The 17,812-nt window shown below is 41.8% G+C and overlaps 1 protein-coding gene across 1 annotated transcript in view; it reads right to left on the bottom strand.

Moving 5' to 3' along the window:
• Positions 1–17,812, bottom strand: part of LOC139159060 (lipoxygenase homology domain-containing protein 1-like) — a 152,881-nt gene that overhangs the window by 68,338 nt on the left and 66,731 nt on the right. The window contains exons 18-20 of the mRNA XM_070736423.1: positions 11,215–11,377; positions 1,489–1,643; positions 631–840 (exon numbers count right to left, since the gene is read on the bottom strand). Coding sequence (XP_070592524.1) covers positions 631–840; positions 1,489–1,643; positions 11,215–11,377 — 528 coding nt within the window. The remainder of the gene's footprint in view (positions 1–630; positions 841–1,488; positions 1,644–11,214; positions 11,378–17,812) is intronic.

Raw genomic sequence — 17,812 nt, 5'->3', positions numbered from 1 at the left:
TCGATTTATAAGAGTTCACTTTATGACCTTTTGAAGTTACAATGGCACGGATTTACGACCGTTGCAGTATTCCCCACGGTCATGTGGTCATAATTTGAATGCTTGGCAATGGACTCATCAGCGAAGGGCTGCAAAAATTTTTTACTACCACACTGTGGGCATGGCTTATTTTGTGGGTGTGGCTTGCCGGCCATGTGACCAGGTAGGAGTGGCTTGTTGACCATGTGACCGGGTTTAAAGGTCATGTGACTGGTTTAAAGGTGGCCAACTCGACATCACTCATGTCAAGCGTTTGGATTAAGGTTAGGTGCCTGTCCTCTCCTCACCTCAAAGAGATACAATTTCCCTATCTATTTATTTACTGAACATCCAAAATATACTATATAATTCTATGTATATATGCCATATGTGAAGCGCCGCCTAACATCTACATCTTCTTTTCCATGAGGACCAGCTTATGGCTTTCAATTGCTCTCGTCTCCTCTCTATGCATATACGCATCTGGCCAGGACCTCATTTGTTGACCCCATCTCTCTTTTAATCTACTTTTGACTCTCTAGACAAAAACTGTGTTCTCTCCTCCCTCTAAAATTTAGGAAAGGTAGAAAGCCTTTTAATATCAAGATTTACTTTTTCCCAAAGGATTCGTTCGATACTTAGATCCTCCTTTTTCCTGGACAGCCAACGTTCACACTCAAATAGGTAGACACTGTCAGTGGCATCGTTCAGGATTTCAACTTTCTCCAAGTACCAGTCCGGCCTTGGCAGAGTGTTGTCATGGCGTATCTTGATTTTACAGATGGTTCCAAGGTCGACAGCTTCCATTGTGAAGATGTCTTCCTGTGGGAAGTAGAAGAGAAGTTCTTGGTTGGTCTTTGTTCTGTCGGGCTCTCTGGTAGACTCCTCCCAAAAATTCACAGGAACAAATTTCAGACACGCACACGTCTGAAAATTCAAAACAATGTTCAGCACACAAAAGGTCAAAGTCAGGAAAGCAGTCACGAAACACAACAATCAAACCTGTGGGTTTGGCCATTGTGGAGGATTATCTGATCGGTGTGTTTCGTGACTGCTTTACTGACTTTGACTTTTTGTGTGCTGGTTTTTCCCCCGCTTTGAAACTAAACCATGGCAAAGTGTGTTTCACTTTGTGAAAGAAGAAGGACTGTGAATTACCTCACAGCTGCAAGCTAAGTATCTCAGAACTGATAAGGGACTTGTACAAATTACCAGTTTGTTTGGAGACCAGTGCTCTTTCCTATACCAAAAGAGGGCTTAGGTTAAGTGAATTTTCATTATAAAGAACATTGTTTTGAATTTTCAAGTGTGTGTGTCTGAAATTTGTACCTGTGAATTTTTGGGAGGAGTCTACCAGAGAGCCCGACAGAACAGATTCCTAAGAGTCATTCCTAAGAATTTCTAAGAATCAGGAATGGATGACCCCGTTTGGAAACCAGCACTGCAGCCAGAAAAAGAATTCACCAGTACCTGTCCTCTTTCAAACTTGTTAGTATTTGTTTCAGACTTCCTTAGTTTTCTCTCCCCGGTATCGCCCAAGTCTCCGTAGATGGTTAGGAATACATTTGCATCCGTTCCGGCGCCGTAAATATCACCCGTGAAAACAGAGACTTTGTATGAATAGACTGGAGAAAAATAGAAACATAGAAGACTGACGGCAGAAAAAGACCTCATGATCAATTAGTCTGTCCTTATAATATTTCCTGTATTTTATCTTAAGATGGATATATGTTTATCCCAGGCATGTTTAAATTCAGTTACTGTGGATTTACCAACCACGTCTGCTGGAAGTTTGTTCCAAGGATCTACTACGCTTTCAGTAAAATAATATTTTCTCACGTTGCTTTTGATCTTTCCCCCAACTAACCTCAGATTGTGTCCCCTTGTTCTAGTGTTCACTTTCCTATTAAAAACACTTCCCTCCTGAACCTTATTTAACCCTTTGACATATTTAAATGTTTCGATCATGTCCCCCCCTTTTCCTTCTGTCCTCCAGACTATACAGATTGAGTTCATTAAGTCTTTCCTGATACATTTTATGCTTAAGACCTTCCACCATTCTTGTAGCCCATCTTTGGACCGTTCAATTTTGTCAATATCTTTTTGTAGGTGAGGTCTCCAGAACTGAACACAGTATTATTCCAAATGTGGTCTCACCAGCGTTCTATATAGCGGGATCACAATCTCCCTCTTCCTGCTTGTTATACCTCTAGCTATGCAGCCAAGCATCCTACTTGCTTTTCCTACCACCCGACCACACTGCTCTCCCATTTTGAGACTGTCAGAAATCACTACTCCTAAAGGGCGAGAAGATATTAAAAGGCTCAAAATTAAGGAAGAGAGGGAGGAAGGAAAGGAGCAAGTGGAATATAGACTGCTCAAAAAAATAAAGGGAACACTCAAATAACACATCCTAGATCTGAATGAATGAAATATTCTCACAGAATATTTCATTTGCACAACTATTCCATTTGCACAACAGCATGTGAAATTGATTGTCAATCAGTGTTGCTTCCTAAGTGGACAGTTTGATTTCACAGAGGTTTGATTTACTTGAAGTTATATTCTGTTTTTTAAGTGTTCCCTTTATTTTTTTGAGCAATGTATATACATATTTTATTTATTTCATTTATTTATTAATTTGATTTGTATGCCGCCCCTCTCCGAAGGCTCGGAGTGGCTCACAACAGGACACAATACAAATCCAATGATTAAAACAAATTTAAAAAACAATCATACATCTGGATTCCACAGTCACTCATGCCCTCATCACCTCGAGGTTCGACTACTGCAATGCTCTCTACATGGGGCCACCTTTGAAAAGTGTTCGGAAACTTCAGATCGTGAGGAACGCAGCCGCGAGAGCCATTGTGGGGCTTCCAAGATTCGCCCACGTTTCTTCAACATTCCGTGGCTTGCATTGGCTGCCGATCAGTTTCCGGTCACAATTCAAAGTGTTGGTCATGACCTTTAAAGCCCTACACGGCATTGGACCAGAATACCTCCGGAACCGCCTGCTACCACACGAATCCCAGCGACCGATAAGGTCCCACAGAGTTGGCCTTCTCTGGGTCCCATCGACTAAACAATGTTGTTTGGCGCGCCCCAGGGGAAGAGCCTTCTCTGTGGCGGCCCCGGCCCTCTGGAACCAACTCCCCCCGGAGATTAGAACTGCCCCCACCCTCCCTGTCTTTCGTAAACTACTCAAGACTCACTTATACCGCCAGGCATGGGGGAATTGAGACACCTTTCCCCCAGGCTTTTTTATACTTTGTTTTGTGTTTGGTATGAATGTGCTGTTTGGTGTTTTAAAAAATAATGATAGGGTTTTATATGTTTTTTAATATTAGATTTGTTTCACTACTATATTGTTTTTATTACTGTTGTGAGCCGCCCTGAGTTTTCGGAGAGGGATGGCATACAAATCTAATTAATAATAATAATAATAATAATAATAATAATAATAATAATAACAACAATAATAATAATAATAATAATAATAATAATAATAATAATCTCATACAGACCATACATAAAATGGAAACGGCCCAGGGGAATCAATTTCCCCATGCCTGACAACAGAAGTGGGGTTTGAGGAGTTTGCGAAAGGCAAGGAGGGTGGGGGCAGTCCTAATCTCCATGGGGAGTTGATTCCAGAGAGTCGGGGCCACCACAGAGAAGACTCTTCCCCTGGGTCCTGCCAGACGACATTGTTTCATTGACGGGACCCGGAGAAGGCCAGCTCTGTGCGACCTAAATGGTCGCTGGGATTTGTGCAGCAGAAGGCGGTCCCGGAGATATTCTGGTCCGATGCCATGAAGGGCTTTATAGGTCATAACCTATATATAAATTCCAGGCACTTCGGTATCTCAGGGGATGCCACAAAGAAGAGGCGAGTCAATCTATTCCCGAAAACACCTGAAGGCAGGACTGTCAGGATTAGTACCTGAGATAATATTGCAATTACAGTGAAAAGGGTTGTAATTAGTGTAAAGCAGGGGTCCTCAAACCTTTTACACAGGGGGCCAGTTCACTGTCCCTCAGACCGTTGGAGGGCCAGACTATTAAAAAACACTATGAACAAATCCCTATGCACACTGCACATACCTTATTTTAAAATAAAAAACAAAATGGGAATGTACTATTTAGAGGGGGGGAAGAAGTCTGAAATTCATATATGTTTATATTTTGTTTTTAATTTTCTTTTGTTAACATCTGATTGTAGGTTTTCTTGGCTTATAGAAAAATGTATAAAGAAAGAAGGAAGCACTTTGGCATAATGGTTAATAAGTTAGAATATAATTGGTGTACTTTTTGAAGGAACATTAAGGAGGGAATTTAATTAAAAGAAAATGAATGTAACTGGATGACAAAATTAGAAAAAAAACTTTTGCAACTTTTTTGATGATTGATATTAGTTACTAACAAAATACCGCATTTTAGTCATAGAAAATTAAATGGAACCCTGTGTTGTGTCACTCACCCACGGGCCGGATAAATGGCCTCGGTGGGCCACATGTGGCCCGCGGGCTGTAGTTTGGGGACCGCTGGTGTAAAGTAAAAGGAATGCTGAGTCATGGAGCATCGGCAGAATGTGCTATGTCCTGATTGGTCAAGATCTGTATATACTGTAATGCACCTTTGCATGGGTGTGGCTTGTGGTCAGTGGTGGTTTGTTGTAGTTTATGGTTAGTAGTGGAGTCATCTAGTAAGACAGTTTGATGTTCTGCAATATAGAATGGAGAGTATAGTTTTGATACTAAGAAGTAAAAATCTTCTGAAGAATTCCTGCTGTAGTGTCTTCATTCTGAAACCTCTCCAGTGCTTGATATCCTTTCTACTTCTGGGCAGGCAGCTTCTAAACACAACTCTGACAAGGACTAGAAGTAATGGGTGGAAACTAACCAAGGAGAGAAGCAACCTAGAACTAAGGAGAAATTTCCTTCTCTGAATACTAACATACAGTGAACTTTAGGTAAACATAAAGCAAACTATTCATTACTAGCACTGATGATGATACCTAGTTTGTGTAATGAAATGTCTTCAAGAAAACAACCAAGCTCAGAAAGCACAAAGGACCACGTAGTCCTCCACCACCTCTCCTCCTCTTCCTCTTCCTCCTCACCACAAAACTCATTCCATTTTAGGATTGATGATGTAACCTAGTTGGATAATGAAATGTCTGCAGGAAAACAACTAAGCTCCGAGACCACCAAGGACTCTAATAACACAGTAAAGAATGCAGTCTACAAGATTTGCTGTCATGGGCTACCTGTTGTTGTTGTAGTAGTTGTTGTCCTTCTTGTTCTTCTTGTTCTTCTTCTTGTTCTTCTTGTTCTTGTTCTTCTTGTTCTTCTTCTTGTACTTCTTGTTCTTCTTGTTCTTGTTCTTGTTCTTCTTCTTCTTCTTGTTCTTCTTCTTCTTCTTCTCCTTCTTCTTGTTCTTCTTCTTCTTCTTCTTGTTGTTGTTGTTCTTCTTCTTCTTGTTGTTGTTGCTCTTCTTCTTCTTCTTGTTCTTCTTCTTTGTCTTTTCCTTATTCTCCTTCTCCTCCTTCATCATCATCATCATCTTCTTCTTCTTCTTTGTCTCCTCCTCCTCCTTCTTTTTATTCTCCTTCATCTTCTTCTTCTCTCCTTCCTCCTCTCCCTCCCCCTCCTCCTCCTCCTCCTCCTCCTCCTTCCTCTTCTTAACAGGTAGTAGTTCTTTCTGCTCCTCAATGTTTAACCACCAATAGCAACCAACCCCAAAAGGCTGATGAGCGACTTTATATTGTGCAATCAAGTTGAGAACCTCCTCAAAGATGTCTCATAATAAACAACCTCAAAGGAAATCTCTTCTCAATTACTTCCACTTTAATTCTGGGTTCCCATTAGCAGCATGTTAATACAGAGTTTGTTTTAACTGTAAGTTATTAAATAACCTCATAGAAAGAACCACGGGGACTTGTCTACGGAGCTGCCAAGAGCCAACATTGACTGAAAGCTCACACCCACATATAAAAGAACGCAGTCAGTCTGACAAACAGAAAAAGATTTTGAGCAATTTCGGATTTGTATTCTCATTTCTTTTTTAATCTGCTGTTGCTATGCATCTTCATAATGTAGTTAAAAACTTCGGGGTATCAGAATAAACCAGAAATAAGTCAGGAAGCTGCCAACAAATGGTGTGTGTCTTTTTCTACCTTTTTCTACATAGCTGCAATCATTCAGCCATTCACACATGGTGACTTGCTCCCTAAAACTATTGTTTGATTCCCTGTCTTTCATAGGTCACTCTAAGCCAAGAACATACAAATCACATTATGGCTTGGTGTGATGTTTAAACTCGGTTTCTATTTTTAGGGAGTGAAGGATTTGCATATCTTTATGTGCCAGATTTGGTTCTCTGTGGATACAGAGATGGAATGCTGTCCACATAGAACGAATAGGAAAAAACCCAACAACAATACCAGTTTATCACTGCTAGCAAAGAATCATATATATATATGTATCAAATGTTGTCGGCTATGAATAAATTAACTGCCTTGAAATGGTCCTGGGTTGGGCCTAGAGGCAAAAAGGAGCTGTGACATTCCTTCAATATACCAGGGTGATCCAACATTAAAAAAACACACACACATATATATAAATATAAATATATATATATAAATATATATATTAAACTATATTTACAGCAGCACGAAGCTTATAACTTCAGCCTGATGATGGTGAATGTGATTTCACCGAAATGTCGCATAGACACTCAAAATATTACACGGGGCAAAACCCGAACTCAGAACAATCTATATTAGATCTATACAATCTATATTAGATTGTTCTGAGTTCGGGTTTTGCCCCGTGTAATATTTTGAGTGTCTATGCGACATTTCGGTGAAATCACATTCACCATCATCAGGCTGAAGTTATAAGCTTATATTATATATATATATAATTTGTATGCCACTCCTCTCCGTAGACTCAGGGCGGCTCACAGCAGTAATAGAAAAACAATATACAATACAAATCTAATAATTAAAACTAAAAACCCATAATTTAAAAAACATGCACACAACATACCATACATAAACAATATAGGCTTGGGGAAGTTATCTCAGTTCCCCCATGCCTGACGACAGAGGTGGGTTTTAAGGAGTTACGAAAGGCGAGGAGGGTGGGGGCAATTCTGATCTCTGCGGGGGAGTTGGTTCCAGAGAGTCGGGGCCGCCACAGAGAAGGCTCTTCCCATGGGTCTCGCCAAACAACATTGGTTTCGATGCAAAAATTAGCCTATATCTTTATATACAAAATAACAGAGTTGGGTGGGACCTTGGAGGTTTTCTAGTCCAACCCCCTGCTTAAACAAGAAATCATATACAATTTCAGAAAAATGGTTGTCTAATCTCTTCTTAAAAGCCTCCAGGGTTGGAATAAGCCACAATTTCTGGAGGCAAGCAGTTCCACTGGTCAACTGCTCTCACTGTTAGGGAATTTCCACTTAGTTTTAAATTGCTTCTCTCCTTGATTAGTTTCCATCCATTGTTCTTTGCCTTGACTTCAGGTGCTTTGGAGAATGGCTTGAATCCCCCCCTCCCAGTTCTCTGTGGCAACGCCTCAAATATTGGAACGTTAGTATCATTCATTCATTCATTCATTCATTCATTCATTCATTCATTCGATTTGTATGCCGCCCCTCTCTTCCGGGTGGCTCACAACAGCAATAGAACAATTCATAACAAATCTAATAATTTAAAAACATTTAAAAAACCCCATTATTAATCAGACATACATACAAACATACCATACATAAATTGTATAGGCCCAGGGGAGATATCTCAATTCCATGCCTGGCAGCAAAGGTGGGTTTTAAGGAGTTTACGGAAGGCAAGGAGGGGGCAGTTCTAATTTCCGGGGGGAGCTGGTTCCAGAGAGTCGGGGCCGCCACAGAGAAGGCCCTTCCCCTGGGACCCGCCAAACGACATTGTTTAGTCGACGGGACCCGGAGAAGGCCAACTCTGTGGGACCTAATCGGTCGCTGGGATTCGTGCGGCAGAAGGCGGTCCCGGAGATATTCTGGTCCGATGCCATGAAGGGTTTTATAGGTCATATCATCCATATACACCAATTTTTCTTTTCATTAAACTAGGCATACCCAATTCCTGCTACTGTCTCTCATGAATTTTAGCCTTCAGCCTTCTAATCAGTGATGAGCTGTTGCCCCCATGTGTGTGTGTGTAGATGCAATAGAGGTAGTAAGTACAGTATATGCATTATTTGTTGAATACTTAATAGTTTTTTTCTTGTCCTTCCTCCTTAGTGTGGTCCTCAATTACTTTTAAGATAGGAAATAATTAAATAGTATGTTTATACCCACAGTTTGGCAGAGTCTCTGGCTGAGGCCTGGAACAAGGTTGCAGCAGAGGCCCTTGACCGAATTGCGCCGCTGCAACTTCTCCGCGGCACTACACCCCGCAGAGCTCCATGGTTCAACGAGGAGCTCCGGGAGTTGAAACGCCAGAAGAGACGTCTAGAGAAGCGATGGAGGAAGAGTAAGTCCGAATCCGATCGAACACTTGTAAGAGCTCATATTATGACTTACAAAGTGGCGCTCAAGGCGGCAAGATGCGCATATCATGCCACCTTGATTGCATCAGCGGAATCCCACCCGGTCGCTCTGTTTAGGGTAACCCGCTCCCTTCTTAACCAGGAGGGAGTTGGGGAGCCCGTGCTGAGGATTTTAACATGTTTTTCGCTGATAAAAGTGCTCGGATTCGAGCGGACCTCGACTCCAATTGTAAAACAGAGTCGACTGACAACGAGTCAGTCGAGGTGACTGGGGCTAAACATCTTTGTCCATCTGTCTGGGAGGAGTTTGACTTGGTGACACCTAAGGAAGTGGACAGGGTCATTGGAGCTGTGTGTTCTGCCACCTGTCTACTGGATCCATGTCCCTCTTGGTTGGTTTCGGCCAATCGAGAGGTGACGCGGAGCTGGGTCCGGGAGATTGTCAACGCTTCCTTGGGGAGTGGGTCCTTTCCAGCCCCTTATAAGGAGGCACTTGTGCGCCCCCCTCCTCAAGAAGCCTTCCCTGGACCCAGCTGTACTCAATAACTACCGTCCAGTCTCCAACCTTCCCTTTATGGGGAAGGTTGTCGAGAAGGTGGTGGCATTTCAGCTCCAGCAGTCCTTGGAAGAAGCTGATTATCTAGGTCCTCAACAGTCTGGATTCAGGCCCGGCTACAGCACGGAAACTGCTTTGGTTGCGTTGATGGATGATCTCTGGTGGGCCCAAGACAGGGGCTTGTCCTCTGTCCTGGTGCTTCTTGACCTCTCAGCGGCTTTCGATACCATCGACCATGATATCCTTCTGCACCGGCTGGAGGGGTTGGGAGTGGGAGGCACTGTTCTTCAGTGGTTCTCCTCATACCTCTCTGGTCGGTCGCAGTCGGTGTTAGTGGGGGGTCAGAGGTCGACCTCTAAGTCTCTCCCTTGTGGGGTGCCTCAGGGGTCGGTCCTCTCCCCGCTACTATTTAATATCTACATGAAACCACTGGGTGAAATCATCCAAGGGCATGGGGTAAGGTATCATCAATACGCCGATGATACCCAGTTATACATCTCCACCCCATGTCCAGCCAACGAAGCAGTGGAAGTAATGTGCCGGTGCCTGGAGGATGTTGGGGCCTGGATGAGTGTCAACAAACTTAAGCTCAACCCAGACAAGACGGAGTGGCTGTGGGTCTTACCTCCGAAGGACAATTCCATCTGTCCGTCCATTACCCTAGTGGGAGAATCACTGGCCCCCTCAGAGAAGGTTCGCAACTTGGGCGTCCTCCTCAACCCACAGCTCACATTAGAGAAACATCTTTCAGCTGTGGCGAGGGGGGCGTTTGCCCAGGTTCGCCTTGTGCACCAGTTGCGACCCTACTTGGGCCGGGAGTCACTGCTCACAGTCACTCATGCCCTCATCACCTCGAAACTCGACTACTGTAATGCTCTCTACATGGGGCTACCTTTGAAAAATGTTCGGAAACTTCAGATCGTGCAGAATGCAGCTGCGAGAGCAATCATGGGCTTCTCTAAGTATGCCCATGTTACACCAACACTCCGCAGTCTGCATTGGTTGCCGATCAGTTTCCGATCACAATTCAAAGTGTTGGTTATGACCTATAAAGCCCTTCATGGCACCGGACCAGATTATCTCAGGGTCCCAGCAACCAGTTAGGTCCCACAGAGTGGATCTTCTCCGGGTCCCGTCAACTAAAGAATGTCGCTTGGCGGGACCCAGGGGAAGAGCCTTCTCTGTGGCCCCGGCCCTCTGGAACCAACTCTCCCCAAAGATTAGAATTGCCCCCACCCTCCTTGCCTTTCGTAAGCTGCTTAAAACCCACCTCTGCCGTCAGGCACGGGGGAATTGAGACCCTCTTCCCCCCAGGCCTTTACAATTCTATGCATGGTATGTATGTATGTATGTTTGGTTTTTTATATTAATGGGTTTTTAATTGTTTCTAACATCAGACTACTATTGTACACTGCTTTATTGTTGCTGTTAGCCGCCCCGAGTCTCCGGAGAGGGGCGGCATACAAATCCAATAAATAAATAAATAAACGCTTTAAGCATTTTAATCATTATATAGAACTGAACGTTTATATCAATTCAAGAAAATTGAGCTACTTGCCTAATATGTTATCATACTGAACCTTGTGGGTTCAGTACAAAACCTTAAAATGTGATTATGCTCCTCAACAAATAATGCTATCATTTGTCCTTTTTGTGGCTATTCAAATAATGTGACTTAATCCACTGAAAAAGAGTCCAAGCCCCTATTTGAAAACTTCTCTTAGTCAGTATCTTGGTCACTCAGTCACATGATCTTTAAGTTACTCCCAGTCACATGATTGTCAAGTCACTCCTACCTGGTCATATGACCCTCAAACCACACTCACAATAAAGCCACACCCACAGTGTGGCAGTAAAAATTTTGGCAGCCCATCATTGCCCCTAATCATTTCTTATTGCGCTTCTGTGCACTCTTTCTAAAGTCTCAATATCTTTTTTACATCCTGGCGACCAAAACTGGATGTAATATTCCTAATGTAGCATTACAAAGTCATGTTAACACTTCACCTGAGCTGGATTCTATCCCTCTATCACCTCGCATAATAGTCATTTCATAATAGCTGAGAATACAGACGATCTAAGACCGGGAAGTTGTCTTACTTTCCAGTGAGTCATCAATATCTTCGTCAATCTGCTTAAGAGTGCCATCTTTCATTAGTTTTTCAGTAAAAATTCTGGATGGGACCAGTTCTTTCATAATTTCCCCATCGTCTTCAGATTTTGCCAGCCATTTCTCACACGGAAATGTGGTTTTCTCAGAACCCTGAAATCACAATAACTTTTTTTAAAAAAAACAACAACTATCTTTAGCAGTGAAATCTTTGCAACCTTCAGGTATGTATGTATGTATGTATGTATGTATGTATGTATGTATGTATGTATGTATGTATGTATGTATTTATTTATTTATTTATTTATTTATTTATTTATTTATTTATTTATTTATTTATTTATTTATTTATTTATTTATTTATTTATTTATTTATTTATTTATTTATTTATTTATTTATTTATTTATTTATTTATTGGATTTGTATGCCGCCCCTCTCCATAGACTTGGGGCGGCTAACAACAGTAATAAAGACAGCATATAACAATCCAATATTAAAACAGTTAAAAACCCTTATTATAAAACCAAACATACATACAAACATACCATGCATAAAATTGTAAAGGCCTAGGGGGAAAGGGTATCTCAGTTCCCCCATGCCTGGTGGCAGAGGTGGGTTTTAAGAAGCTTACAAAAGGCAAGGAGGGTGGGGGCAATTCTAATCTCTGGGGGGAGTTGGTTCCAGAGGGCTGGGGCCGCTACAGAGAAGGCTCTTCCCCTGGGTCCCGCCAAGCGACATTGTTTAGTCAATGGGACCCAGAGAAGACCCACTCTGTGGGACCTAACTGGTCGCTGGGATTCGTGCAGCAGAAGGTGGTCCCTGAGATAATCTGGTCCGGTGCCATGAAGGGCTTTATAAGTCATAACCAACACTTTGAATTGTGACCGGAAACTGATCAGCAACCAATGCAGACTGCGGAGTGTTGGTGTAATGTGGGCATGCCTTGGGAATCCCATGATTGCTCTCGCAGCTGCATTCTGCACGACCTGAAGTTTCCGAACACTCTGCAAATGTAGCCCCATGTAGAGAGCATTACAGTAGTCGAGCCTCGAGGTGATGAGGGCATGAGTGACTGTGAGCAGTGACTCCCGGTCCAAATCGGGCCGCAACTGGTGCAGCTTATTTGTTCCTAAGGTGAAACGATAATGCAATAAATTGAACAGCATGAATAAATTCTATTTACCGTATTTTTAGAGTATAAGACACACTTTTTATCCCCCCCCCAAAAAAACCCAGGGTGCATCTTATACACCAAATGTAGCCCCATCCAGCCACCCCCACCCTTTGGCCACTGCCTCTCAGCAATTGACTTCCTTGCAGCAAACAGTGAAGAGCCTGATTAGCACAAGCAACTGATTATCTGCCTCCCGACCCTCCGCTGATTGATTGAAGCTGCAGGCAAGCCCATGTGCTAAAATGAAAATGAAACTAAAGCTGCAGGGAGGCAAATTGCTGGGAGGGAGGGAGAGGCAAAGGCAGAATTTTATTTTCTTGTGCTAATCAGACTGTGCTGAAACTGGCTGTTTGTTGCTTGCTGCAAAGTCAATAACTATAAATGCCTATAGAATGCTCAAATTATTAGACTTATTTTTTAAAGACTGCTTTATTATTGTTCTAGACAACTTAACAAAATGAAGAAGCTTTTTAAAATAAATTCTTGATCTGAAGAGGCCCAGAGCTATTGTATCTTCTTTTAAATAGCAGAGAATAATGTATACTTCAAGAAAGCCACATCAATTTTAACAGCATCTGTAAAAGTATAATCTGAAATATAACACTGTCCTGTTAGCATTAAGATAAGGCAGCTGAATTAAACTCTGACTTAGTCATGTTTGGAGTAGATCTATTGATTAGATCTAATCATTGGAAGGAGTTTGTGTGGCTACATTTAAGAAAACTTTCTGGCATTAATATACTGCCATATTGTACATTTATTTCTCCAATTCTATGCTATTTCTATGGGTCAGGTACACATGCACAGAAATACACAGCAAATAGTGTATATCATGTGTACTGTTTGCTGGATGCTGGTTGGCAAATTCATTCATTCATTCATTCATTCATTCATTCATTCATTTGATTCAATTCGACTTCAATACCGCCCAATCCCATGGGGCTCGGGTGCACAACGAAAACAGGCAATTAAAATGCTTACAGATAATTAAAATGGTTATAGATTTGAATTTGTTGGATTGGTTTTTAATACATTGGGTTTTTTAGCTTACATAGTTTTTAATTAATTAGATTGTCTTTTTATTCACTGTTTTGTATTATATGCTATGAGCCACCCTGAGTCTTCGGAGAGGGGCGGCATACAAATCTAAATAATAATAATAATAATAATAATAATAATAATAATAATAATAATAATAATAATAATAATAATAATAATAATAATAGTGATATGTTTATTAATGAAGCACACGTGGTAGTGTCCATCCATCTTATTCAAAGAGCACCTTGACATCTAGGAAGTCAAGACTTGTGAGTGAGTTTAAGAAGATATTATTTATTTATTTGTTTGTTTGTTTGTTTGTTTATTTGTTTGTGTTGGCTTGTCTCGGTTAGCTAGGCTTGAAACCTTCGACAACACCGAGCAGAGAATTTTAACAGAGCATGGATGTGCGATAAAGCCAAGACACAGACTTAGTTAAATAAGTATTATTTACATATAAACAAAATATAAACAATCCAGAATAAGCACGAAGCAAATACAGAATAATACTTACTGAGCAATTACAAGATTAGAGCACAAAGCGAAATACAATATAGATAATAAGCACAAAGCTTATACAAGCACGAAGCTTAAACACAACTCCCCCTCTCTCAGGCAAAAGTAAAGGAAGTGACTGAGCAGAATAATGAGCTTTTATAGCTTCAATGAGGAAGTGACGAAACAGCCTTGAATATTAACTCTTCAAGTACAAGTTAACTCTTTAAGTGCACATTAAACCTTTAAGTACAAGTTTGGTACAAGTATACAATATGCAGTTTACAATGGCAATCCCTAACAACCATGTACCCTGTACTAACAGTTTGTTTGTTTGTTTGTTTGTTTGTGTGTGTGTGCGCGTGCGCACGTACGTGTTTGTTTATTTGTTTGTTTGACTTGTATGCCGCCCAATCCGGAAGGACTGAGGGCGGCTTACAACAACAACATAAATGCAATATATACAAAATGATAGAAAGAAGTCAAACATTATCTAAGACTAGAACATTATCTAAAACTAAGACCCCATGAAAAAAAGTTATTATAAAAGGACAGTCAAAGCCACAAGATTGGACAACCATGTGTCTGAAAAGGTATAGCAGGTGGGTTGGACTAGAAGATCTCTAGGGTCCCTTCCAACTTTGTTATTCTGTTCTCATCTCCAGGCCTGGGGTGGGTGAGGGGAGAATACATTACTATGGAGCATTTCCAAATGTAAAATAATGCACTTGGGGAAAAGGAATCCTCAATCTGAGTATTGCATTGACAGTTCTGTGTTAGCAAAAACTTCAAAAGAGAAGGATTTAGGGGTAGTGATTTCTGACAGTCTCAAAATGGGTGAGCAGTGTGGTCAGGTGGTAGGAAAAGCAAGTAGGATGCCTGGCTGCATAGCTAGAGGTATAACAAGCAGGAAGAGGGAGATTGTCATCCCCTTATATAGAGCGCTAGTGAGACCACATTTGGAATACTGTGTTCAGTTCTGGAGACCTCACCTACAAAAAGATATGGATAAAATTGAACGGGTCCAAAGATGGGCTACAAGAATGGTGGAAGGTCTTAAGCATAAAACGTATCAGGAAAGACTTTATGAACTCAATCTGTATAGTCTGGAGGACAGAAGGAAAAGGGGGGACATGATCGAAACATTTAAATATGTTAAAGGGTTAAATAAGGTCCAGGAGGGAAGTGTTTTTAATAGGAAAGTGAACCCAAGAACAAGAGGACACAATCTGAAGTCAGTTGGGGGAAAGATCAAAAGCAATATGAGAAAATATTATTTTACTGAAAGAGTAGTAGATGCTTGGAACAAACTTCCAGCAGACGTGGTTGGTAAATCCACAGTAACTGAATTTAAACATGCCTGGGATAAACATATATCCATTGTAAGATAAAATACAGGAAATAGTATAAGGGCAGACTAGATGGACCATGAAGTCTTTTTCTGCCGTCAGTCTTCTGTTTCTATGTTTCTATGTTTCTAAAATATTATTTTACTGAAAGAGTAGTAGATCCTTGGAACAAACTTCCAGCAGACATTGTTGGTAAATCCACAGTAACTGAATTTAAACATCCCTGGGATAAACATAGATCCATCCTAAGATAAAATACAGGAAATAGTATAAGGGCATATTAGATGGACCATGAGGTCTTTTTCTGCTGTCAGTCTTCTATGTTTCTATTTCCATTCCGAGAGGAGAGCTCTGTTCCCATCCAACAAATATTGGTGATTTCTTCCGTCAGAATCAGCATGTTCCCTCTCCAGCTTTTCCTCTACTTGTGTGTTTGATCTGAATAAAGCAGGCTCTGCTCAAATGCTCCAATATGCTTCACTCCGCAGCCATATTCATTATGACAGAGGCAATGCAATTAGCGGCATAGAGGAATGTGGCTTTGGTCCTCTGTAGTCAGTGTGCTTTCTCTTGCCAGATGCTTTCAATTTAATCTGACCTCATCTCTCCCTCACACACAGACACATTGACATGCCTGTTCACAATCTAATCAGGTAGCACAATTTTTTTTAGAGGCCTTGGCAGCCGAACGCTGTATCATGACCGGTTGTAATATCCTGTGGTGTGATTATGACACCATCGTGCAGCCTTGGGCTTCTCTTCTCTCTCTCTCTCTCTGTCTCTTGCCCCCCCCCTCCGTCTCATGCTTAAATCAGAGAGTTCAGACGGATTAGGCTAATAGCTATTAGCAACATTCAGTTTCATCCTTTTTAATGAGGTTTTTCACTGAAAGAGTCCAACAGGAGGGGCACAGATGAAACTTGGGTCAGCTAGTGGCCCATCAGCAGCTGTCCAAGGTCCTGGAATTAATCTGTCCACCAGAAGAAACCACTACTCCTCCATTCAGAACAGCATACAGTAGTACCTCTACCTAAGAATGCCTCCACTTATGAACTTTTCTAGATAAGAACCGGGTGTTCAAGATTTTTTTTGCCTCTTCTCAAGAACCATTTTCCACTTACAAACCCGAGCCTCCGAAACTCTAACCGGAAAAAGTAGGGAGAAGCTTCCATGGGGCCTCTCTAGGAATCTCCTGGGAGGAAAAACAGGGCCAGAAAAGGTGGGGAGAAGCCTCCGTGGGGCCTCTCTAGGAATCTCCTGGGAGGAAATAGGGCCTCCACTCTATCTGAGGTTTCCCCAATTGCACGCATTATTTGCTTTTACATTGATTCCTAGGGGAAAAATTGCTTCTTCTTACAAAATTTTCCACTTAAGAACCTGGTCACAGAACAAATTAAGTTCATAACTAGAGGTACCACTGTACCCTACGCAACTAGACTTACAATCCTAGGTTGAGAAAGCTTAGAACTACATTGCCTTAAACACGACCTAAGCACAGCCCATAAAATCACCTGCTACAATGTTCTTCCTGTCAACGACTACTTCAGCTTCAACCACAACAACATAAGAGCACACAACAAATACAAACTTAAAGTAAACTGGTCTAAACTCAACTGCAGGAAATACAACTTTAGTAGTTGATGCATGGAACTCTCTACCAGACTCTGTAGTATCATCACCTAACCCCCAAAACCTTCCCCTTAGACAGTAGACTGTTGACCTCTCCCGATTCAGTACACACCCATAATTCAATGCCCAGGAGGGCAAAAAACAGCTTCCCCCCCAGAGACCCTGTGGAGGCCAGAAACGACCTGTTTCCCAAGTTCTGGTGGGCCCAGTAGGCTTGTGTTTCACCCTCCCCAGGCTCCAAAGGTTTCCCTGGAGCCAGGGGAGAGTAAAAATGCCCTCCCCCATTCCCCTGGAGGCTCACTGGAAGCCAAAAACACCCTCCCAAGGCCTTTGTGAGAGCCAAAAAATCAGCTAGCCTGCACACACATGCACGTTGAAGATGAGTTAGGGGAATGGCTCGTGTGCTAGCAGACATGGCTCCAACTGCCAACTGCTATAGGTTTGCCATCACTGGTTTAGGGGTTCCTGCTTGAGTAGGGGATTGGACTAGAAGACCATCAAGGTCCCTTCCAACTCTGTTATTCTGTTATTTTTTTGTGGCAGCTCCTCAAATATTGGAAGTCTGCTATCATGTCACCCCTAGTCTTTCTTTTCATTAAATTAGACATACCCAGTTCCTGCAACTCTTCTTCGTATGTTTTAGACTCCAGTCCCCTAATCATCTTTATTGTTCTTCTCTTGTTCTGTCGGGCTCTCTGGTAGACTGCTCCCGAAAATTCACAGATACAAATTTCAGACACACACACGTTTGAAAATTCAAAACAATGTTCTTTATAATGAAAATTCACTTAAACTAAGCCCTCTTTTTGTATAGCAAAGAGCACTCGTCTCCAAACAAACTGGTAATTTGTACAAGTCCCTTATCAGTTCTGTGATACTTAGCTTGTAGCTGTGAGGCA

The sequence above is a fragment of the Erythrolamprus reginae genome, chromosome 2 (assembly GCF_031021105.1).
Source record: "Erythrolamprus reginae isolate rEryReg1 chromosome 2, rEryReg1.hap1, whole genome shotgun sequence".
Lineage (NCBI taxonomy): Eukaryota > Metazoa > Chordata > Lepidosauria > Squamata > Dipsadidae > Erythrolamprus > Erythrolamprus reginae.
The sequence above is the reverse complement of the archived record's forward strand: the minus strand, read 5'-3'. Positions and strand labels throughout refer to the sequence as shown.